Source organism: Anguilla anguilla, chromosome 1 (assembly GCF_013347855.1).
Source record: "Anguilla anguilla isolate fAngAng1 chromosome 1, fAngAng1.pri, whole genome shotgun sequence".
NCBI lineage: Eukaryota > Metazoa > Chordata > Actinopteri > Anguilliformes > Anguillidae > Anguilla > Anguilla anguilla.
In genome coordinates this window covers 7,746,575-7,770,239 of record NC_049201.1, presented here as the reverse complement: position 1 = coordinate 7,770,239, position 23,665 = coordinate 7,746,575, and the positions used below count along the sequence as shown (strand labels likewise).

General features: G+C 54.1%; 1 protein-coding gene and 1 long non-coding RNA gene across 2 annotated transcripts in view; one reads left to right on the top strand and one right to left on the bottom strand.

Annotated features, from left to right (window-relative positions):
- znf106a (zinc finger protein 106a) overlaps positions 1-22,394 on the bottom strand; it is a 26,540-nt gene extending 4,146 nt beyond the window's left edge. The window contains exons 1-15 of the mRNA XM_035386677.1: positions 22,298-22,394; positions 18,331-18,416; positions 17,438-17,499; positions 14,845-15,036; positions 9,304-11,121; positions 8,745-9,147; positions 6,173-6,242; positions 5,381-5,535; positions 4,975-5,035; positions 4,404-4,775; positions 3,106-3,958; positions 2,579-2,628; positions 1,594-1,739; positions 818-952; positions 297-413 (exon numbers count right to left, since the gene is read on the bottom strand). Of these exons, the coding sequence (XP_035242568.1) occupies positions 297-413; positions 818-952; positions 1,594-1,739; positions 2,579-2,628; positions 3,106-3,958; positions 4,404-4,775; positions 4,975-5,035; positions 5,381-5,535; positions 6,173-6,242; positions 8,745-9,147; positions 9,304-11,121; positions 14,845-15,036; positions 17,438-17,499; positions 18,331-18,384 (4,488 nt within the window). The 5' untranslated portion in view covers positions 18,385-18,416; positions 22,298-22,394. The remainder of the gene's footprint in view (positions 1-296; positions 414-817; positions 953-1,593; positions 1,740-2,578; positions 2,629-3,105; positions 3,959-4,403; positions 4,776-4,974; positions 5,036-5,380; positions 5,536-6,172; positions 6,243-8,744; positions 9,148-9,303; positions 11,122-14,844; positions 15,037-17,437; positions 17,500-18,330; positions 18,417-22,297) is intronic.
- A 207-nt stretch (positions 22,395-22,601) lies between these two features.
- Positions 22,602-23,405, top strand: LOC118219991. The gene is made up of 2 exons (XR_004763893.1): positions 22,602-22,690; positions 23,127-23,405. It is a non-coding gene; the product is annotated as an uncharacterized LOC118219991 (long non-coding RNA).
- Positions 23,406-23,665: the final 260 nt, after the last annotated feature.

Sequence of the window (23,665 nt, the reverse complement as noted above, 5' to 3'; positions counted from 1 at the left end):
GCAGGGCCAACGGGAACAGGGATCAGAGGCGAGCTCTAGCGAGTACTGACGTGAACACAGAAACAAGCTTTACATAATAACTTCACATGCTCAAATCTAGCCACAGTGTACTGGTTACACTGTACTACCAGTTATACTGTACTGGGGTCCACTGGAGTGAGTCCTCCATAGGGAGACAGCGACCGTGGAGTGCCCCCTGCCAGCCCCACCGTCCTTCACCCCCTGCCCCCCCACCCCGCCCCCCCCCCCCCCCCCCCCCACCCCCACCCCCTCAGACAGGAAGGATGAACACTCACCCTCAGGCTGAAGCTGACCACGTTGCCGTTGGCGAGGCCAGCGTACAGAACCTTCCAGCGGCTGTGCAGGCACAGGACCCGGTCCGGCACAGACATCTGCTCCACACACTCCTGAGTCTGAGACAGGGGAGGGAGGGGGAGGGGAGGGGGAAAGAAAAGGGAGATGATCAGTTAAGAGTGAAGGAGTACCTGAGGAACACCAAGTGACCTCCCAAAAACAATATTTCTGCAATCACGTTCTATTCAATCACTGCTGTATTATGATTATTACTATTGCTGATGCTGTTATTGTGATTTTATTTTGAGAGAGACAGAGAAAGAGAAAGAAATGGAGGAAGGGGGAGAGAGAAAGAACGAGAGAGAGAGAGAAAGAGAGATGAAGGGAAGGAGAGAGAGAGATGAATGGAGGGAGAGAGATGAAGGAAGGGGCAGAGAGATGGAGGGAGAGAGAGCGAGGGATGGAAGGAGAAAGAGAGAGACTGAACCCATCACACCCCCCCCCCTCAGGACGGGCGCGGCACCTTGAGGCTGTAGCAGCGGATGGTCTTGTCGCTGGAGCCGGAGTAGAGCCGATGCTGCAGGCCCGGCCCGCTGGACACCAGCAGGCAGTTCACCTTGGAGCTGTGGCCCTCGAAGACCGCCACGCACTTCCGGCTCTACGCGGTACCCAGGGTGCACAGCGTTAGCGTCACGTGCGCGTGCACACACACGCATGCATGCAGGTACGCGTTTGTGTGCTTGTATGCATTCGTTTCATTTCACGTTAAAAAGAAAAAGAGAATGCACGGGCCAGATCACAAGGCAGGGAGAACAGAATTATTCCGGAGGCTGTAATTTCAAAACGGTTGAATCGTTTTTTCTTTTCTCTCCAAAATAATTATCAGAGCAGACAAACGTGTGACCTGTGTGACCCCAAACATGAATCCCTTTTAAACTCCAAGCTCTCCGGAGGTTAACAGCGACACACACGGGTCTGCATACTTATGTAAACCCGCTGGTCATGAGCAGGCCCAGAGCAGCGGGCGCGGCAGCACCAGAGCAGCGGGCGCGGCGGCACCAGAGCAGCGGGCGCGGCGGCACCAGGGCAGCGGGCGCGGCAGCACCAGAGCAGCGGGCGCGGCAGCACCAGAGCAGCGGGCGCGGCAGCACCAGAGCAGCGGGCGCGGCGGCACCAGAGCAGCGGGCGCGGCGGCACCAGAGCAGCGGGCGCGGCGGCACCAGAGCAGCGGGCGCGGCGGCACCAGAGCAGCGGGCGCGGCAGCACCAGAGCAGCGGGCGCGGCGGCACGCAGACTCACCGCCAGGTGGAAGGCTCGCACGGTGCGGTCGCCCGAGCAGGTGAAGAGCTGCCCGCCGTGGATCTGCAGGGAGTTCACAGCCGCCTGGTGCCCCTCAAACGAGCCCTCCGAGGGCTCCTCCTCCTCCCCAGCCTCCGAGGCCACGTCTGTGCGCACACACACACACACACACACAGACACACACACACACACACACACACACACACACACACACGCACACACACACGCGCGCACACACACACACACACACACACACACACACACACACACACACACACACACACACACACACGCACACACACACACACACGCACACGCGCGCACACGCACACGCACACGCACACACACACACACACAGATACGCACACACACACACACACACACGCACACACACACACACGCACACACACACACGCACACACACACACACACACACACGGGCGTACACATACACACACACACACACGCAAGCGCGCGCACACACGCAAGCACGCGTGCACACATGCACACACACACACAAGCGCACACACACATGCACACGCGTACACACATGCGCGCACACATACGCACACACACACACACACATACACACACACACACACACACACACACACACACACACACGCACACGCAAGCGCGCACGCACACACACACACACACACACACACACACACACAGACAGACACACATGGTCAGTGCTTTCAATTCTAACTCACACATGAATTGAAATCCACGCATGCAGCGCTAGTCTATCTGAATACTTGAGTATCGGCCACAGTGTCCATAACAAATAATTTCAGGGCTACTGTGTGTGCTAATGTAATAATAACAGTCAGTCATTGTCATGTTTTATTCATTAAACCCATTTTCAAGGAGCAGTGTCCAAGCACTGCACACACAGTGCAAATGTTTTCTGAAGCCAATGAACAGGGCTTGCTGGTTTGGAGATAAATAAGGTGAATAAGTACTCTTTCTGAGCACTTACCTGAGTTCACCTCAGCTTTTCTCACAGTGGTCGGGGGTGGCTGGGTTTGGCTGCAGGAGCAGAGGAGAGACATTTTAGGTTTGAGTCTCTTTTGGGGGGGGGGGGGGCTGATTAGTCCGAGCGCGGCCATTTTCTAACGTACGTATCAAGTCGCCATTTCCACCATCATTACTTTCCCTAATCTCGGCAGCATCACTGTCTGTAATGGACAGCACACTGACAAAAAAAACATACCTGGGCTCTTCAAAGAGACTACCCAAAACAGACACTGGAGCACTCACATAAAAATAAAAGCATGTTTATTTAAATAAGACTGACATTTTGACCTCAGAGTCAACTGACATTTCGACTTGGCGTCTTTCTCAAACTCAGCACATTGTTCAGTGGCATTTACACAAGGCTGTATAATATTTATCTTCGGGGACTTGCCGATTACTGCAGTGCTCAGTCAGGGTTAGGGTTCTGATGTATGATGATGTATTATAGGTGACGTGTGATACAGACTATGAGCAGTAGGGGGCGCTAACCTGGCGCAGGCCTTGGTTCTGGCGGTGGTGTCCAGCTCGCTGGTGGAGCTGACCTCGTCGCAGGCCAGGTTCGGGGCCTCCGCCTTCAAAGCGTCCGGGGCCGGGGGGGCCTCGGCCGTTTCCGCGGCAACCGGCCGGGTCTCGTCGTCGGACGAGTCGTCGATGGCAACCACCTCGAGGGGCCCGGGCTGGGGGAGCTCCACCATCTCCAGGGAGGAGGAGTCGTCGCTGTCGGCCCCTCCCTGCTCCGCCGCGGGCTTCGGGGGCGGGGTCTCCCGGGGCTCCTCCTCCACCTCCTCCTCCTGCGGCTGCGCCTGCCCCGCCCCGGCCGGGGTGGAGGTGCTGACCTGCTCCGCCCCCTTGGCCTTCCTCTTGCACCTGATCCTGCGGACGGGGCGGGAGGAGACGTCGCCGTCCTGCTCCGTGTCACTGTTCTCGGGCTGCTCCGCCCCGGGGCTCTTCCTCAGCGCCCTCTTCTTCTTCAGCTTCCTCACCCGCTTCCCGGCCCTGGGCTCGGTTTGGGCGGGGGAGGGCGGGGCCGGGACGGCCGGCTCGGCGGGGGGCGGGGGGAACGTCCCGCCCGTGGTGGAGGTTTCGGTGGGGGGCTCGGTGCGGTCCGCGGCCCCGGTCTGGGAGTCCCGCCGTCGGGACAGGGGGGCGCCGGGCTTCTCCGGGACGGTGAAAGAGCCAGCTCGGGACGCCAGCACGCCCCTCTCCTGCGGGGGGCAGCAGGGCTCCCTCACACGGTCCAGCCTGCTCTCCGTGGACACGGTCCCGCTGTCCAGAGAGCTAACGCTAGCGCGGCGCGGCTCACTTAGCGACTGGAACATGGAGGATCTGGGCTGGGCGGGCTCTGGGGGAGAGGAGGGGAAACACAGCTTTAGAGGCAGAGACTGAGAGGGAGAGATGCCTGTGAAGTCATATCTGTGAGTGATTGGGTGAGAGCTCATATTTGTGAGTGAGGAGGTGAGGTAGAAAGGGATATGGGGTGAGGGCCTGTGAATGAGATCAAAGTGAAACTCTGAGACTGCCATGTCAGATCTCCTACCTGTGAGATCGTACCTGTGAGTGAGCTGAGAGCTTGTACCTGTGAGTGAGCAGGTGAGCTCATACTGTACCTGTGAGTGAGGGGAGAGCTTCTACCTGTGAGTACACGGGTCAGCTCATACCAGTGAGTGAGGAGGTGAGCTTGTACCTGTGAGTGAGGAGGTGAGCTTCTACCTGTGAGTACACGGGTCAGCTCATACCTGTGAGTGAGGAGGTGAGCTCGTACCTGTGAGTGAGCTGAGATCACCTACCTGTGAGAGAGGAGGTGAGTGGAGGTTCTGGTGCCGTCCCATAGGGGGCGCTGTGGGCGTTTTCTGCAGGGGAGCTTCTCTGGCTCGGGGACGTGGGCTCCTGCTTGATGTGCGGGGGGGCCGGGGCGGGATAGGCGGGGGACAGAGAGGCGGGCGGGGCAGCGTGCTGCAGGACAGGGGGCAGTAAGGCTGGGGAGGACTGGCCGGGGGGGAACGCCGGGATGTTTGGGGAAAAGGGGCTGAGCAGAGCGGAGGTGGAGGGGGCAACGAAGGGGACAGCGGCAGGGGCGGGGGCAGGGGCAGGGTTGGCGGCTGCAGCGGTATCCATGCTGCTGTTCTTCTCTCCTGGGGGGGCGGAGCCACTGTAACCATCTGGACACAAACACAAGGGGGGGGGGGGACTGTAGTTATTACCACCATTTACTGCTATTCTTTCAGCAGAGAGAAGAATGCACGCTGACAACCCACATCACTTCAAAAGGGAACCCTACAGCAACTCATCACTGGCTTTAAGATTTCAGTGTCCGTCAAAACACGGTCAAGTCAGGCCGGTGTACAGAGGGATTCTCACCTTGCATGCCTTGCAGGATCTCGATGCGCTGGGACCTCAGCGTGCTCATCTCCATGGTAACCTGAGAAACACACATCACACCAATCACCAGCCAGTCCTGAAACACCAATGCTCGAGAGAGAGACGACGAGATCGGCAGCCGTGGAACGGAGCTGAATCTGGAGCGCTCTGGCGCTCGTCGCTAAGCGATCGCGTGGGCTAAATTAGACGGGCCTTCGATACAGATGTTCACACGCAGATTGAGAACAGAAAGGAAAGAGGAGCTGGTCTCTTTTTCTAATGACGGAGCAAACGGTCAGTACTATGAATAGGACTCTAGGGGGCGATGCTGCGCACGGCGGAGGACGTTCGCGCGCTTGCTGACGCGCCCGAGCGACGCAGCGTGGGGGGGGGGGGGGGGCGTTACCTGCTGCTTGACGACCAGCAGCCGCTGCACCTCCATGTAGGCGGCCTGCAGGGCGGCGCGGGCCTGGATCAGGCTGCTGTCCACGGCCTGCAGCGAGCTGCTCAGCTCCTCCTCCCGCAGCGACACCGCCAGCAGCTGGTCCACCTGCGAGCGCTCTGCGGCGCGGACAGACCGCGCGGGGTCAGGGGTTACACGCCACAGACACCGCCGCCAACACACACACTGCCTGCCGGCCTGGCCACAGACACAACCACCAACTCACACACTGCCGGCCTGGCCACAGACACAACCACCAACTCACACACTGCCGGCCTGGCCACAGACACAGCCGCCAACACACACACACACTGCCGGCCTGGCCACAGACACAGCCGCCAAACCCACACACTGCCGGCCTAGCCACAGACACAACCGCCAACTCACACACTGCTTGCCTGGCCACAAACACAACCGCCAAACCCTCACACTGCCGGCCTAGCCACAGACACTGACACCACAGACACACAGACACACCCGCCAACACACTGCCGGCCTAGCCACAGACACAACCGCCAACTCACACACTGCCTGCCTAGCCACAGACACAACCGCCAACTCACACACTGCCTGCCTAGCCACAGACACAACCGCCAACTCACACACTCCTTGCCTGGCCACAGACACCGACACCACAGACACACCCGCCAACTCACACACTTTCATCGGTAAGACTACACAAAAACGGTATTTAAAATTTTTGTACTAAATGCACATGCAAAAATCCCTTTTTTTAAAAAGCGTATACAAACTCACCTTTTTTACATTTAACTTTCATCCGTTTATTCTTCCGCTCCAAACTGGGAATTTCTGGAGATGGAATTTCCTATGGAAAAATTAGTTTAAAACACTGAGTTTTTTAAAACATACATATTATGGGAGACCACGTGGTGCAGTCTGTATTCAGCCGGTGTCAGGTAAAAATGGGTCACGGTGTTGTGTGCTGTAGGGTTAGCACTAGCTTCAGAAGCTAAGACGTGGTGCTGTATGCTGTAGGGTTAGCGTTAGCGCTGTGTCTTTAGCGCTGTGTGCTGTAGGGTTAGCGTTAGCGCTGTGTCTGTAGCGCTGTGCGCTGTAGGGTTAGCGTTAGCGCTGTGTCTGTAGCGCTGTGCGCTGTAGGGTTAGCGTTAGCGCTGTTTCTGTAGCACTGTGTGCTGTAGGGTATGCTGTAGGGTTAGCGTTAGCGCTGTGTGCTGTAGGGTTAGCGTTAGCTTCAGAAGCTAAGACGTGGTGCTGTATGCTGTAGGGTTAGCGTTAGCGCTGTGTCTGTAGCGCTGTGTGCTGTAGGGTATGCTGTAGGGTTAGCGTTAGCGCTGTGTGCTGTAGGGTATGCTGTAGGGTTAGCGTTAGCGCTGTGTCTGTGGCACTGTGTGCTGTAGGGTATGCTGTAGGGTTAGCGTTAGCGCTGTGTCTGTAGCGCTGTGTGCTTTAGGGTATGCTGTAGAGTTAGCGTTAGCGCTGTGTCTGTAGCGCTGTGTGCTGTAGGGTATGCTGTAGGGTTAGCGTTAGCGCTGTGTCTCTAGCGCTGTGTGCTGTAGGGTATGCTGTAGGGTTAGCGTTAGCGCTGTGTCTGTAGCGCTGTGTGCTGTAGGGTATGCTGTAGGGTTAGCGTTAGCGCTGTGTCTGTAGCGCTGTGTGCTGTAGGGTATGCTGTAGGGTTAGCGTTAGCGCTGTGTCTGTGGCACTGTGTGCTGTAGGGTATGCTGTAGGGTTAGCGTTAGCGCTGTGTCTGTAGCACTGTGTGCTGTAGGGTATGCTGTAGGGTTAGCTTTAGCGCTGTGTCTGTGGCACTGTGTGCTGTAGGGTTAGCGTTAGCGCTGTGTCTGTAGCGCTGTGCGCTGTAGGGTTAGCGTTAGTGCTGTGCGCTGTAGGGTTAGCGTTAGCGCTGTGCGCTGTAGGGTTAGCGTTAGCGCTGTGTCTGTAGCACTGTGTGCTGTAGGGTATGCTGTAGGGTTAGCGTTAGCGCTGTGTGCTGTAGGGTTAGCGTTAGCTTCAGAAGCTAAGACGTGGTGCTGTATGCTGTAGGGTTAGCGTTAGCGCTGTGTCTGTAGCGCTGTGTGCTGTAGGGTTAGCGCTGTGTCTGTAGCGCTGTGTGCTGTAGGGTATGCTGTAGGGTTAGCGTTAGCGCTGTGTCTGTGGCACTGTGTGCTGTAGGGTATGCTGTAGGGTTAGCGTTAGCGCTGTGTCTGTAGCGCTGTGTGCTGTAGGGTATGCTGTAGGGTTAGCGTTAGCGCTGTGTCTGTAGCGCTGTGTGCTGTAGGGTATGCTGTAGGGTTAGCGTTAGCGCTGTGTCTGTGGCGCTGTGTGCTGTAGGGTATGCTGTAGGGTTAGCGTTAGCGCTGTGTCTGTAGCACTGTGTGCTGTAGGGTATGCTGTAGGGTTAGCTTTAGCGCTGTGTCTGTGGCACTGTGTGCTGTAGGGTTAGCGTTAGCGCTGTGTCTGTAGCGCTGTGCGCTGTAGGGTTAGCGTTAGTGCTGTGCGCTGTAGGGTTAGCGTTAGCGCTGTGCGCTGTAGGGTTAGCGTTAGCGCTGTGTCTGTAGCACTGTGTGCTGTAGGGTATGCTGTAGGGTTAGCGTTAGCGCTGTGTGCTGTAGGGTTAGCGTTAGCTTCAGAAGCTAAGACGTGGTGCTGTATGCTGTAGGGTTAGCGTTAGCGCTGTGTCTGTAGCGCTGTGTGCTGTAGGGTTAGCGCTGTGTCTGTAGCGCTGTGTGCTGTAGGGTATGCTGTAGGGTTAGCGTTAGCGCTGTGTCTGTGGCACTGTGTGCTGTAGGGTATGCTGTAGGGTTAGCGTTAGCGCTGTGTCTGTAGCGCTGTGTGCTTTAGGGTATGCTGTAGGGTTAGCGTTAGCGCTGTGTCTGTAGCGCTGTGTGCTGTAGGGTATGCTGTAGGGTTAGCGTTAGCGCTGTGTCTGTAGCGCTGTGTGCTGTAGGGTATGCTGTAGGGTTAGCGTTAGTGCTGTGTCTGTAGCGCTGTGTGCTGTAGGGTATGCTGTAGGGTTAGCGTTAGCGCTGTGTCTGTAGCGCTGTGTGCTGTAGGGTATGCTGTAGGGTTAGCGTTAGCGCTGTGTCTGTGGCACTGTGTGCTGTAGGGTATGCTGTAGGGTTAGCGTTAGCGCTGTGTCTGTAGCACTGTGTGCTGTAGGGTATGCTGTAGGGTTAGCTTTAGCGCTGTGTCTGTGGCACTGTGTGCTGTAGGGTTAGCGTTAGCGCTGTGTCTGTAGCGCTGTGCGCTGTAGGGTTAGCGTTAGTGCTGTGCGCTGTAGGGTTAGCGTTAGCGCTAGCGCTGTGCGCTGCAGGGTTAGCGTTAGCGCTGTGTCCGTGGCGCTCACCCCTGCGGCTCTGCGTTTCTTCCCCAGGCCCTGAGCGTCGTTCAGCTCCGCCTCCGAGGTGCAGCTGCTGTCCCCCTCCACGGATCCGGCTATCGCTTCCCCCGGCTCCGCCCCCTTCTCGGCGTCCGCAGCGCCCGTCCCGGGAGTGCGCGAGGCGACGCCCTGGGGCCCGTCGGGACGGTCCCTGGGCGGAGCGGGCGACGCGAACAGGGAGAGGGCGCTGGAGGTGCGGTCGCCCACCACGCTGCTCTCCGATAGGCTGCGCTTGCGTGGGCCCGCCCCCGGGACAGCGGAGAGAGGCTCACATATGGAGGCCCAGTGGTACCCCTCCGACAGATCCTCCGCCCCCTCATCGAGGCCTTCCGGGTCAAAGGGCACCGACGTCACCATCTCAATTCCAAACCTGCGGAGCCAAAGACGTCACACAGACCGCCGCATCATTTGGATATTAATAATACAGCATGCAGACAGACATTGAGGAATTGTGTTCGTTTGTTTAGTTTGTTTTTTGTTTTTACAGATGTGTAGGCTGCCCCCCCCCCCCCACCGCCCCCCTCACCTGGGCATGCCCTTCTCCTGCTCCTGCTTCTTGCGGCTGACCTCCTGGTACACCTGGTCCCAGTTGACGTTTCGGCGGGCCCCGGCCGAGCTGATGAGCTGCCGGAGGGTGGGCCTGAGCCCCGAGTCCTTCTCGGCCTCGGCCTTGCGCGCCCCGCTCAGGTTCCGGATCCGCCGCGCGATGTTCAGGTTGGGCTCGTGGGCGCCGGCCTTGCCCTTGGGCCCCATGTGGCGGGTCAGGTCCCGTTTGAGGGAGGCGGGGAGGCCCAGCTTGCTCAGGTCGGGCACCCCCGCGGGCTGGGCGGGGCCGGGGCGGGACGCGTCGCTGTCCGAGCCCAGCCCCTCGTCCGTCGCCTGCGCCGTCGGCTCCCTGTCGCTCTTCCCCTCCCGGGCCGCCTCCTCCTCCACCTCCTCCTCCTCCTCTTCCTCTGCCCGGGGCGGGGACTCCGGCCTTTCGGGGGTGTCGCAGGTGGACGTGCTCACCTGCACCGACTGCAGGGACAGGGCCTGGGCGGGGCGCGGGCCTCCGGAACCCGTCGAATCGTCCCGGGGGCAGGAGCTGCGCCTGGGGCCGCCGGGGTTGCCGAACGAGGGCAGGGTCACCCCGCTGTTCCTGCGCCTCCCGTTCCAGTCTCGTCCCGCCCTGCACTCCGAGCTCTCCGCCTCCTGCCCCTCCTCCTCCTCCTCCTCCTCCTCTCTTGGCGCCGTGCGAGCCCCCGCCGCAGACGTGTCGGCCGACCCCCTCCTGCCCGGCGGCGCCCCCGCGTCCAGCCCAGGCCGGCGGAAGAGCTTAGCGGGAGCGGGGAACTCGCAGTCCCACCTGGAGGGCTTCTGGTACGGGACGGGCCTGGAGGTGGTGGAGGAGGCCTTCTCCGGGGCCGGCTCCGCGGGCGCGGGGGGTTTCTGCGCGGCCTGGATCTGGTCGTCCCGCCGGCCGCCGCCAACGCGGCCCGCCTTCCGCTGCCGCTGCTTCTTCCCCGGCCCCTCCTTGCTCTTGGGGGGGGCCTGGCTCCTCCCGGGGGGGTCCTGGGACTGCATGGTGCCCAGCACGAAGTCAAACTTCAGCTTCAGGTCTTTAACCTGCACGGACGGGACGGTCCCGTAGGTGGCCGCCGGGCTCCTGCCCTCCTCGTTCTGGGCCGGCGCGTCCCCGAGCTTGGCCGGGGGGTAGGGGGACCAGCGGTACAGCCGGTCTTTGGAGCCGCTGGCTTTGCCGCGGTCTCCGTTGGGCGTCTCCCTGCTCTGGTGCGCCCCCCGGCGGGCCTGGTGCCCCCCCTCCCACCCCGGGGGCCCGTCCGGGCAGCCGTGGGGCGCCCTGCTGAAATCGAGGGCGCCGGACTGCGGCAGCTGGTCGCTGGTGAAGTCCATGGCCAGCGCCGAGTCCATCCCGTCCAGGTAGGGCGTGGCGCTCGGGTCCCAGTAGAACCCGCTATAAAGGGCGTCGCCGCCCTTCTTTTTGGAGGAGAAGCCCTGGTAACCCCCTCGTTTGCCCCCCCATCCTCCTCTGCCCCAGTTCTGCAGGAGCGGCGGGACCTCCGCTCGCCAGGGGGCGCTCTGGTCCTGGTTGCCTTGGTTCCAGGTTCTCGGTCCCCCGCTGGGGTGGTGCCACGCCCCGCCTTGGTGTCCTCTTGCGGAGTTCCTCCTGTCGCCCGCGCCCCGCCAGTTGGCCCCGCCCGGGCCCCTCGGCGCCGAGGGGAAACCCGGGGGGGGCCAGCCCCAGGGCGCCCCCTGCTGGAACCACTGCCTCTCTGCATTGAGCTGCTGCAGCTTCCTCTGCTCCTCCTCCTGGGCCTGCTTAGCTGCCGCCTCTTCTTCTTTCCTGGGGGGGAGGAGGGTGGATCACAATGACATCACATCCTGTGCTCCTCACTCAACTGAGAATTGCCAGCTCCTGATCTAAATCCAACTCTCACGCTCTGAATGACAATGAATGACTGATATTTCTGCCACAACACTGGTACGGTGCATGGTTTTTGTGCGTTGTCAGTTGTCACTAGGCAACACTCCCTATTCCAGGCCCGCGATCACTTCAATGTGCAATATATTAATATATTACATATATTTACATATATTAATTATATATATTGATCACTTATTTACTATTTAAAATCTTCTTTGGTACTATATCCATTTGTAACAATGTTCTCTGCTAAGCTCTAAAATATCAGGACTACAAATTATTCTTATTCATGAATTCTCCATTTACAGAAATCTGTACAACATATTCGGCAGGAGGCTCCTGTACTTCAGATCTGTAGTTGGATGGATGATGGGCATTATGTTTTCAAAAGAGCAAAATGTGTTTGTGCCGTCCTCAGCAGAACACAGAGAATTTCACGGTCAAAGTCCAAAAGAATTTCGCTTTCGCTCTGAGACAAAATGACACCTGCCAGGGTAATGTGTGCAGTGCCAGACCGAGCCAATGACCTCAGACAGTCACGTGATGTCACACACAGCAGCTGCAATCCAGCTCCTTCCTACCCCTGACAGACACCCCACCCGCCCACCCAAACCACCCCCCCCCCCAAACCCCCCATCCCCCCAAGGCCTCACACACACAGCAGACTGGATTCCTCTGTCATTATTACTAGAGGTGGCAAAGGCAGTTCTGTGTGGTTTGAAACATTACACCCAAGGATTCAAACATGATACCAATCCCAGCTGCCGGTCTGAAAAAGGAGAGAGAGAGAGCGAGAGAGCGAGAGAGCGAGAGCGAGAGAGAGAGAGAGAGAGCGAGGGGGAGAGGGGGAGAGAGAGAGAGAGAGAGAGAGAGAGAGAGAGAGAGAGAGAGAGAGAGAGAGAGAGAGAGAGAGAGAGAGAGAGCGAGCGAGCGAGAGAGAGAGAGAAGGCAGCACTGGCCTTTTAACTGTCACACGCTGAACTCTTGAGTGTTTATCTCGGGTTTGCTAGCCCTACCAGTGCTACAACTAACGCAACACGCAGGGCTGGGAAATTCCAGTCCTGGAGGGCCGGTGTGTGTGCAGGTGTTTGGTTGCACAAATTACCCTGGCTAATTGAGCTAACCGGCCACACACACCAACACTGACTCACTTGCAGATTAGACAGCAGTAAAACGTTTCATACAGGGACGCAAGAACAGTCTTCGGCTGCCATTCATGCGCTCATCAAGAAATGCAGCAAAAATGTCAGGCGACGTGCATGTAATTTGCCATCGACACCAGGAACAGAAATGACCTTCATTGCCCACCCCTGCACTACACCCTCACTAAACCCATTTGCTACTCACACTAAGCACTACACACTCAGCCCTCCCCCCGGACCTTCGCTTCATGTGATGCATTTGCGTATAAACTGCCGCTATCAGGTGTGACGCTGAGGGGGTTGTTAAGTAAACCTGCAGTTTTATTAGCCACTCTGGATAAGAGCAAGTGCCACATGCTCCAAAGTAAACACAATGCGAGTGAGCTTCAGGAACCGAGTAGCTGATCCGCCTGTACTGGACATCCTGTCGGGTTTGCAGTCCTGAACCACACTCGGTGTCAGGGCAGAGCCAGTGAGCGTGTGGTGATGGCGATTTTCTCACTCTGGCGACAGTGGGATATAAATACTCTCGGTCTCAGTCTGCCCTTTATTTTGCGAGCGACGGCTAGCGGCTAGCAAAGCTACTCAGCGTTATGGGTCTGTATCCAAGGGCCCGTCGCCAGCGAGGTGAAAAGTGGTGGTGGTGGTGACGATTCTAGGGGCCCACAGCTTGGGGAGGCCGACAGCTAAAAATGTATATATATATATATATATATATATATATATATATATATATATATATATATAAATAAATTTTAATAAATATGTTTTATTAAAAAGTGGGGGGGGCAGAGAAATACTCTTTCAGGGGGCACAGACTTCCCAGCTAAGCCCCTGTCTGTATCCAAGCAACTGGATTATCTGCCCCTGCAGTAAAACGATTCTAATGGACCCCTGTTAAAATCTTATCCACTAATATTTTCTCTCCCCACGTTCAGCTCTAACTGGCTGCCTGGCAGAGGTGCCGCAGGCGGCCGGCTCCGGGTTGCTAAAAACGCTCGACGGTCTGCGTCCAAACAAGACGCTCGGTAGCCCCGCAGACGCCAGAGCGCTCAGCCGTCAGAGCGCTCAGCCGTCAGAGCAGACGCAACCGCGCGACTCCGTCTGAGAAGGCAACGGGACGTGCCAGGGAATGCGTCTGCGCTCGTCCGCGGGAGAGTGAGAGAGAGAGAGAGAGAGAGCGAGCGAGAGAGAGCGAGAGAGTGAGAGTGAGAGAGAGCGAGAGAGTGCAAGCGTGAGAGAGCGACAGAGAGAGGGATGGGGAGAGGGAGAGAGAGAGAGAGAGTGCGAGAGAGAGAGAGGGATGGGGAGAGGGAGAGAGAGAGAGAGAGTGCGAGAGAGAGAGAGCAAGAGAGTGAGAGAGAGAGAGAGAGAGAGAGAGAGAGAGAGAGAGAGAGAGCGAGAGAGAGTGCGAGCGTGAGAGAGCGAGAGAGAGAGAGTGAGCGAGAGAGAGCGAGAGAGCGAGAGAGAGAGTGAGAGCGTGAGAGAGCGAGAGAGAGAGAGTGAGCGAGAGAGAGCGAGAGAGCGAGAGAGAGAGTGAGAGCGTGAGAGAGCGAGAGCATGCGCTCATGGCTGTTTTGGGCTACGTCTCTGATATACGACTCGTTTGGACCAAGACAGACCCTGTTTGCGTCGTCGTTTTAATTAGAAGCGAGCTCCAGCGACATGGAATTCTAATTAAGGGGATCGACGGCCGATGATCAGGGACAAGCAGATGACACCGGGACTTTTACGAATACATTTTACGGGTCTATCGCCTCATTTTACGGGTCGAGAGAGGTGAAGAGAAAGCGGAGCGTAATTTAATCAACAGCAGTTTGAAACTTTACTTGTCGTGTCAGTACAAGTCAACTAGGAATCATGCCATGTGAATCATACCATTTTAGTACAAGTAATGGGATGTTGTGTTCACGGTATCTAGTTTCGTATTGTCAAATAAAATTTTTTAAATAATTACAATAAACAGATAAAATGAAATACATATACACAGACCTATACTTATCAGCCACTCTCAGGCTTCACACAAATCACAAATCACGATACAGCGGTGGCAAACTTACATCTGAAAGCGCCCAAGTGGTCATTCTGACAATGAATCATGCAGCACAAGAGTTACAATTTACCCTTATTTACAGAGCGAGGAAGAGAAACAGGAAGACAGCACTAAGCACAGGGACAGGAGACGGTAAACAAGTACACAGACAGACAAGTAAGACAGGTGGGGTGAGTGGGTGAGTGAGTGAGCGAGACAGAGAGAGAGAGAAAGAGAGAAAGTGAAAGAGTGTGTGACAGAGAAAGAAAGAAAGCAAGACAAATGAGAGGGAGAGAGACAGCCAGAATGAAAGAGAGAAATAGTGAGAGAGAGGGGGCAAGAGAGAGAGAAAGGTAGAGGGAGAGAGAAAGAGAAGGACATGTAGTGAGCCAGATAAAACAGAGAGAGAGAGAGATTGCGATAAAGAGAGAGAGAAATAAAGAGAGAGAGAGAGGGGGGTGTCCTTACCGGATCTGCTCCTTGCGCTTCTCGATGAGCTGCACCAACTCCTTGTCGAAGTACTCCTCCTCCTCCGGCCCGCCGCCGCGCTCCTGCTCCTCCTCCACGCGCTGCTTGTGCAGGGGGCTGGAGATGTGGCCGGCGTAGGCCGTCAGGCCCGCCACCGACACCCGGCACACGCGGCACCCGTGGTCGCAGTCCCTGGGGGCGGAGGGGGAGAGGGGGGGCTCAGCCGGGACGCTGCCCACCGGCATGGCTCCGCGTCTGCGTCTGCGCCTGCGTCTGCGTCTGCGACTGCGCCTGGTTCTGTCCTCGTCTGGATTTTTTTTTCAGGTCTAGTCCAGTCGGGTCTTCTGGGCTTTCCCCAACTACAGACCCGGTTCTGGACTCTTACGGTTATTTGGAGACTCAAGAAAGGGGTGATAAATAAAACCTGAGGGGAAGAGAGGGAGCTCTTCTAACACCCCAAAAAAGAAAAAGCTAAGACTATAAAAAAAAGATGCTTCTCAACAGATCAGGAGGCAAATAACTTCTTTGTTTTCAAAAAAAAAAAAGAAAGAACAAATGAATAAACCGCTAGGGTTTGAATCTTCCTGAACTGTTGCCTTCTTCAGCTTCACATTAATTTGGGACGGTTAGCGGTGCAGGAGCGGGAGGAGCGGCGAGGAGTGGCGGGCGGCATTTCGACTCCCCGTAAGCACCCTGGGACGCAGTGTGGGACCGGCTCTCCCTCTCTCTGGAGGCCCCTAGCCTAGCGCGCTCTCATGATGGTTACGGCTGCTCTGGGGCTGAGGGGGAGAGAGAGTCTGAATTTCATCTGCAGCACGACGCTCCCCCCCCCCCCCCCCCCGTCTCCTCCCCCATCCTCCCCCCCCCCCACACACCAAAAACGCAGAGAGCCGCACTGCATTCTGACCAATCCAGAGGCTGCTGTAACCAGAGAGCTCCAGGCAGCTGCCCCCCCCCCTCGCCCCCCCCCCCCCCCCCCAGGAGAATGCCATTCCAGGAGACTGATACTGCAGAACTCGAGCGCTATGCAGCAGGCCTACAGAAACTGTGTCAGTTCCACTGGCTGACCCAGTTTATTTTTCCTGCCATCTCTACGGGCCTGCGGCTTCACTTCAAAATTCAACCGCACGGCTATATTTAACGAAGCTCCGGGGGGGAGGGGGGGGGGGGGGGGGGCGGGGGACGTTCTCATTTGCGTTTGCCGCTAAATTCTTATTGTGCCTGTGCTTGGTGCAGTTACATTACTGCCATTCAGTAGATGCTCAAGTCCAGAGCCACTTACGCAACTTTTAGCATTTTTGTGTAGCATCCATTTAAACAGCTGGATTTACCCTGATTCAAGGGCACAACTGTAGTGTCCTACCAGGGAATGTAAGGAGGCCGAGCTCCTTACTTATTCCATGTCCTCATTAAGTCTTCTCGATAAAAGCAGGGGTTTGAGTTTGGACACAAGAGCACAAGCTACATGAAAGTTTAGAAACGAAAAGCACCGCACAACATCTTCGCACCTTAATGTGAATCGACATTAAATTCTGATGTGCTTACAGCTACACTGTAACTGCCACTGATCTCCACAGCCACATAGAGCCAGTTGCTCCGAGTTCCATTTGCTGGGTTGAACTCTCCCATGCTTCCAGCTCTAGAGAAGGGCCTAAATTTAAGCCCCTGTTGGGGGCAGCTGCCCCGTGAATATGTGGGGGGCAGGGGGACAACTCTCACGTGTTCCCAAGACATGTGCCTCACCCCCCCCACCCCCGTTCTAAAAGGACAAAGCGCCCGCTATCCAGGACAGGCAAGTCGATACGAGCTCACATATGCTTCTTTCACAGGCCGTAAACACATACAGTATTGCCTTTCACACGCGCGTACAGTACAGTTAGCAATTAGCAGGCAAGAAAGGACAAGATTGCTGAAGAGTATGAACTACAGGGGCTGTGATTACGAGCAAGGAAATGAAAGGAGTAGGAAGGTGACAGGTGGAGAGTGTATCTATGTCAGACAGAGCCTCCTGCTGACACAGAATAAACATGCCTTCAGTACATGTGAATAGCCTATGCAGCACTGGTTCTTAAACTTTTTAAATATCAGGACCCAAATCAGAAATGTAGTACCTTTCGAGGACCCGTGAAATACACATACGAGCATAGACGAGTGGACTACAGACTACATTCTCAGACCCACCTCATCCACCCTGGAGATCCATTTTGGGTCGTGACTCATAGTTTAAGAAAAAACACTGTGCAGAGTCTGAGTGCCCAGGTCAAATGTCTAGTAGTAGGTTTCCTGACACTGTGTGGCCTATATGAACTGCTGTAGGGACTATCATGGAGACCTCTTACTGCTCATGTTATTGGTTTTGCATGTGCCAGAAGGTCTTAGTAAACCAGGCCTTATGAGTCCAGTGAAGAGCCAGCGTTGGGTAAGCTGAGGGAGGCCCGTGGATCCAGGGACATGCAGGACTTACACGCGGAGTGTGTGTACGACTGTGTGTGCGGGACCCGGGTGCAGAGTGTGTGTACGACTGTGTGTCTGGGACTCGGGTGCAGAGTGTTTGTACGGCTTGCGTGTGCGGGACTCGGACGCAGCTGCTCACCGGCCTTTAATGTTCTCCAGCTCTCGATGGTGCAGCATGCTCCTCATGTGCTCATCCATCTCCTGCACCAATGAAAAGGGGCGGGGGTGGGGGCGGGGGAGGGATGGGGGAAGATGGGCCCCAGGAAGGTTGAGTTTCAAAGACGTCCTGCGTACGCTCATATGACCAACAACTGCAGGGCAGGTGTGAGATCAGCTCAAACAAACAGCGTGCTCTCGAACCCGTGTTCACCACCAGAGCACTGTTCGCCGCAAGAGCACGTGCTGTTCACCAGGAGAGTGCTGTTCACCGCGAGAGCACTGTTTACCGTTAGGATGCTGTTCGCTGCGAGAGCGCGTGCTGTTCGCTGCGAGAGTGCTGTTCACTACAAGAGCGCTCTTCGCTACAAGAGTGTTGTTCGCTGTGAGAGCGCGTGCTGTTCGCCACAAGAGTGCTGTTCACTACAAGAGTGCTGTTCGCCACAAGAGTGCTGTTCACTACAAGAGTGCTGTTCGCTGCGAGAGTGCTGTTCGCTGCGAGAGTGCTGTTTGCCACAAGAGTGCTGTTTGCTACAAGAGTGCTGTTTGCTACAAGAGCGCTCTTTGCCACAAGAGTGCTGTTCACTACAAGTGCTGTCGCTGTGAGAGTGCTGTTCACTACAAGAGTGCTGTTCGCTGTGAGAGTGCTGTTCACTACAAGAGTGCTGTTCGCTGTGAGAGTGCTGTTCGCCACAAGAGTGCTGTTTGCTACAAGAGCGCTCTTCGCCACAAGAGTGCTGTTCACTACAAGAGTGCTGTTCGCTGTGAGAGTGCTGTTCACTACAAGAGCGCTCTTCGCCACAAGAGTGCTGTTCGTCGCAAGAGCGCATGTTGTTCACCAGGAGAGCACCGTTCACCGCAAAAGCGCTGTCCTACCTGCTTGGAGTTATAGACGATGTCACAGAGAATGCACTTCCTCTCCTTCCCCATGTTGGACCTGGTAAACGGCCGCTAAGCCATCACTGCGGGAACAGACAGACAGACAGACAGGCATGAGAGAAAAAAACACTGCGTGCGAACATTCAATTCTGAATATTATATTTGCCTGTATACAAAAGACATGATCCCATTCATAGCTCACAAACGTAACATCAAGGGAACATGCCACCTCTCTAGTTACCTGCTTTCTATTTGCATGTGTATACACAATGGTGTCCATACAAAAGGGGGAGGGGGGTTTGTGTATAAAAAGTGTTGTAATTTCTACAGTGTATGAAACTACCTTGAGAATATGCACTTTAACCATGTGAATTGTTTGATTACCAATTACAAAACAGAGCCAAATCAAGAATAAAAATAATAAAGTCTTTGACCCAAACATTACAGAGCTCACTGTATAATAAGTAACAATATGAACTTTTACTCAGTCAAAAAAACTAATGAAAGAAAAGACACCTCAAACACGCTTGAATGATTAGGTCTTCACAGAAGACGAGGACAAAGGTTTCAGCGTCACACTGAAGACTGCCTGAAGAACGCTGAAAAGTCTGTCTTCAGTTTTTATTAAAAATTAAGGCTTTAAGCATGTCTGGGGCCTCTTTCAGTGTGCGGAGCCATCTTTTCTCTCTGAACTATTTGTCCACCGGCACGTTAGCTTTCTGCCAGTTTTTAAATGTGTACCCATGAGGGTTGAGCAAGGGTAAGATGAGCGCTAGAGTTCCACTGAAGAGGTGAGACCAAGTTTAACCAACATGCGCTGGCCGGAGGTTCGGTTTCCCATCAGCTAATGCCAGGCACCCCCCCCCCCCCATCCCCACCCCATCCCCACCCGAACCCCCAACCAATCCCGTGGCTGCGAGATGCCAGGGGAAAGTTCACATTGGACGTAAAGTTAGTTCCTGCTTGCTGAGCAAGGCTGTGTTATGTCTGGACAAGTCGAACACCTTGCAGACCTTTACTAGAAGATACCCTACACCGAAAGTCACAAGTGACTGTTTAAAAAAAAATGCTTCAGCGTTCACAGCGCCAAGAATAAAAATAAAAAACCTGTGCTGCATGCAAAGCCCTACCTCGCACAGAGCTAAAAAAGCATTTCCGCTAATGGGACGTCTCTGACATCGCCTCCTGAGAATCAGGTTCAACGGCAGGGACCCCTGCGGAACAGACATGGGGGCTCAGGGGGCGTACATCTCTACCCAAGGGGGGAAAAAAACCAGGCCAAGGACACTGAATGCCGCCCCATGTGGAAAACGTCCTCGTTTGTGGCTCTATTCACACAGCCGTATGGGTTCAGCAACACTATCCTCTAAGAGACCCGCAGAAACTGAGCAATAAAGAGAGGGAACGGCTAGATTAACATCCTACCCCCCCCCCCCCCCCAGCAACGGTGCTGGCAGTTATTTTGGGCGGCGGGGGCCGAAGAGACTGGCCGTGCCAGGCATTCCTGCCCACTGACACCCTCTGAAAGGAAATACTGCTCATCTGACCTAACAAGTGGCACCGTACCGCTATGGCCTATGGCAGGATCCCGTTACGCTGGCAACGCTGGCACAAGCAGGACAAACGCTTTTCAACATCCGCTGTGCCAAGCCTCTCTGTCCCAAACAGCCAAGCCTCTCTGTCCCAAACGGCCAAGCCTCTCTGTCCCAAACAGCCAAGCCTCTCTGTCCCAAACGGCCAAGCCTCTCTGTCCCAAACAGCCAAGCCTCTCTGTCCCAAACGGCCAAGCCTCTCTGTCCCAAACAGCCAAGCCTCTCTGTCCCAAACGGCCAAGCCGGGGGTGGGGGGGTGGGGTAAGAACCTGGTCTTGTAACCTAAAGGTCACAGGTTTGATTCCCAGGTGGGACACTGCCGTTGTACCCTACCTAACCTGCACTGATTCAGTATATATCCAGCTGTACAATTGGATGCAATGTAAATGCTATGTGTAAGTCGCTCTGGATAAGAGCGTCTGCTAAATAGACTAATCACAATGTTTGTGTAATTAGTTACACCGGCAACAAGTTTGTGAACTTTAAATTATTTACATTTAAAAAATGAATCAAGACTTTTCAGTGTTGGCAGAGGAGTTACTGCATTGTAATCAACAGATCAAAGGGGGTCTGCCTTTCACCTGAGGCTGAATCCACACCTGAGGAAAACAGCCTGTCAAACCCTGCATTATATAGTACTTCATCTGCGCAGTGAGTCTCCATTATCACGGAACCTTCTGGAAGATTTGCAATAATAAACAGGAATACTAAGGTGAGACACACTGGTGCTACTAGTACCACTGAATCTGGCAATACAGAAAATGAAGACTATTCTCACAACTCACCTTCAGACCACATAAACCACATATTCACTGTGCTTTTTCAACTTTGCTTAGTCAATTGAACTTGCCACTTTAGGCTTCAATTGTGTGTGTGTGCAAACAGTAAGCAGACTGAAATGTGAACAACAGCAAACCCTTTCTTGCATTTCCCAAGTCCTCAGAAATATTCAGAGGAAGTGACTAAAAGAAATGCAAGAGTTAATCTTGCTTTGGGTTTGATAGCAACCACTGTTAGGAAGATCATCTCGCAAATGACATGTTCACAACCTTTTTTTTCGGGGGGTGGGGGGGGGGGGGTGGTGGGATCAGCATTATAACAAGCACACGGCTGGAATTCATGCCATGAACGGTGCGGAATAAAGTCTGAGTCTGTACAAATCATTTCGTTTTATGTAAATCAACAGTCGTTTAAAATTTGGTGCTGTACAAGTTAAAAGTGACAAACAACAAAAAAAAAAAAAAAAAGTAGAACTACTCAGGTGAATGGGCATGGTGGCAGTATTGAGCAGGCTTAGGAATCCTTATCTGCAAAACCAGAAAACCACTGTATAGATGCATCACCACATGCATCAAACAACCGCAGCGTGCAGACTGAAACACTGAAAACTATTTGTGGGGAATGCACGCAAAAAGCGCTGCATTATCTACAAACAGAAATGTTTGAACATACACGTGTACGTCCACTGTTCTGACGAACAGGATCAAGTAAGTGGAAAATATGTGCAATTCAAAATTAGAATCATGTAAAAAGCAGCATGTTTAAATCCATCAGACTATTTATTTTTGTAGTCACAAATGCAGCGGCTATAAACCTGCAAGCGACGCAACTGTTGCAAACTTTCGTAGGCCAACTTTCGACAGGCGTCAACCTGGTCGCCGGACTTTAGCCTGGATTGCCCAGTACATGATCACGCTGATGACATTGTGCAACAACCGTCTGTGAGCACATCCAGCTCAGCTCCGCCTGACTATTTCAGACCGCACAAACTTTTTGACAATGGAAGCGCTCTACGTCATTTAGTGCACGTGTATCAACTTGGCTGCAGTCAGACACACTTGACGCGTCAAAACCAAATACTGATGTTGATCTTCACAAGCGTCATGTTGGCTAGGCTTAATGGCAATCTAATGACAAATCATCAGCTAGCCAGCTAGTTTGCGTGTGCATGGTTAAAAGGTCCCACAACTGCACTGACGTACTAGCACTGTAACACACTACAAAAGCCTCCTTCTATGTTTTTGTGGCTTGCCCGCCAGCGGATTGTAGTCCATCGCCTCCGTTACCCTGGTTAGAAATCTGACCGCTGTACACAAATATAAAAATGCATGCAATAGAAAGCGCATATTATCATGCGTCCAAAGCACCTCCCCCCCCCCACCCACTGAGAGGGGCTCAACACAGTGTGTTTACTCACAAAACTGCTACCAGCCCCCACATTTATAGTGGTGACGATGTCTGTGCGAAGGGCTAGGAAATTGTCCTAGTCTTCCCCACATTCAGGCCCTCCTTAGTGTGAAACCGGTGTTTATGAAAGTCCGGCGGCTAAGTATTTGTTTCACATCGCGAGAATAACCAAATACTTTGTGTACCTCTTGTTCCTGAATAGGTTTGTTTATCGTTTCATCTCCCCCGCACACCTTTCCAACGAGGGCGCCATGTTAGTTGTGTCCGACAACTCCCTTTCCGGTTCACTTCTTCTTCTTCTTTTTCAGTGGAAATACTGACGGGTTGTAACCAACTGATTAGGTGCATACCGCCACCTACTGTGCTGGAGTGTGAAAAGAATACAGACTAGGCTGAAGCAGATGGTTCATTATATCCTGCACCTGAGTCCACTCATTTTAATGAATCTGACAACTGCCCATATCCTATTAGTAGTTCCACTTTTTCTACTTAAGATGCTAGGAACAGAGAATTCAGAGCACCCCATAGACTGCAGTGCCCTACGAAGCACGACCTGCTCCTGCTCATAACTGGGGCAAGTAAGTAATACATGCTCAACTGTTTCCTGTACCTGACATGTGTCGCATAAACCTGTAGCATGCTTGCCAACAATATGCAGTGGAATTAAGCCTTGTATGTCCAAGCCGAAGTCCAGTGATTGTAACTGCGTCCTCCCTACTCATGTTAGGCATGACTCTACTCTGCTTCATTGATGCTTATATCCTATGGAGATGCGACAAGCATCCCAGTGCTCATGCCATTGCTTATTTCAAGCATTTAAAATGAGTGATTTCCCTTCCATTCTGCCCAATGGAACAATTATATTTGCATTTTCCCGTGTAAGGGATTGTTTAGCCATTTGGTCTGCTTTCTCGTTTCCTGCCGCCCCAACATGTACCCGGAGAAAACGTACTACTGTCCCAGTCTGTCTTAGTCTGTACAACAATACAAACATTTCTGGTATCTGTCCGGCAGGTCTGGAATGTTAACAGACTAAGCAATGATGCAATGGAGTCGGAACAGATCACAACCTTATCTGGTACTACCTCTTCTACCCACCCAAGTGTCATCTGGATAGCTACCATCTCTGCAGTATACGCCGATGTCCCATCTGTAAGACGCCCACTGTCCCCTGTATTAAAATGTGGCACATAAAAGGCTGCTCCTGTACGTCCTGCCTCTGGGTCTCTTGAGCCATCCATGTACACTGGAAGAAATGCATAATGGGTAGTTCTAATATATTCCTGGACTTAGCTTCTGATGGGTCTGTCAATTTCTTCACTTTTAATCAGAGTTTGTAACTGGATATCTATTTCTGGTGTGACAAATTTTTTTAGAACATGCACATGCATACATACGCACACATGCACCAATTACATCCTGACCACGCCGTTCGCCCGGGCATGGATGGCCACGCCTTGTAAGAACGTGTCTTCTCTGGTCAGCCAGTTGTAGCCTACATGCAGCCCAGACCTATGGTGCAATGTCTGTGCAGCACCATACTGAAAACAAGT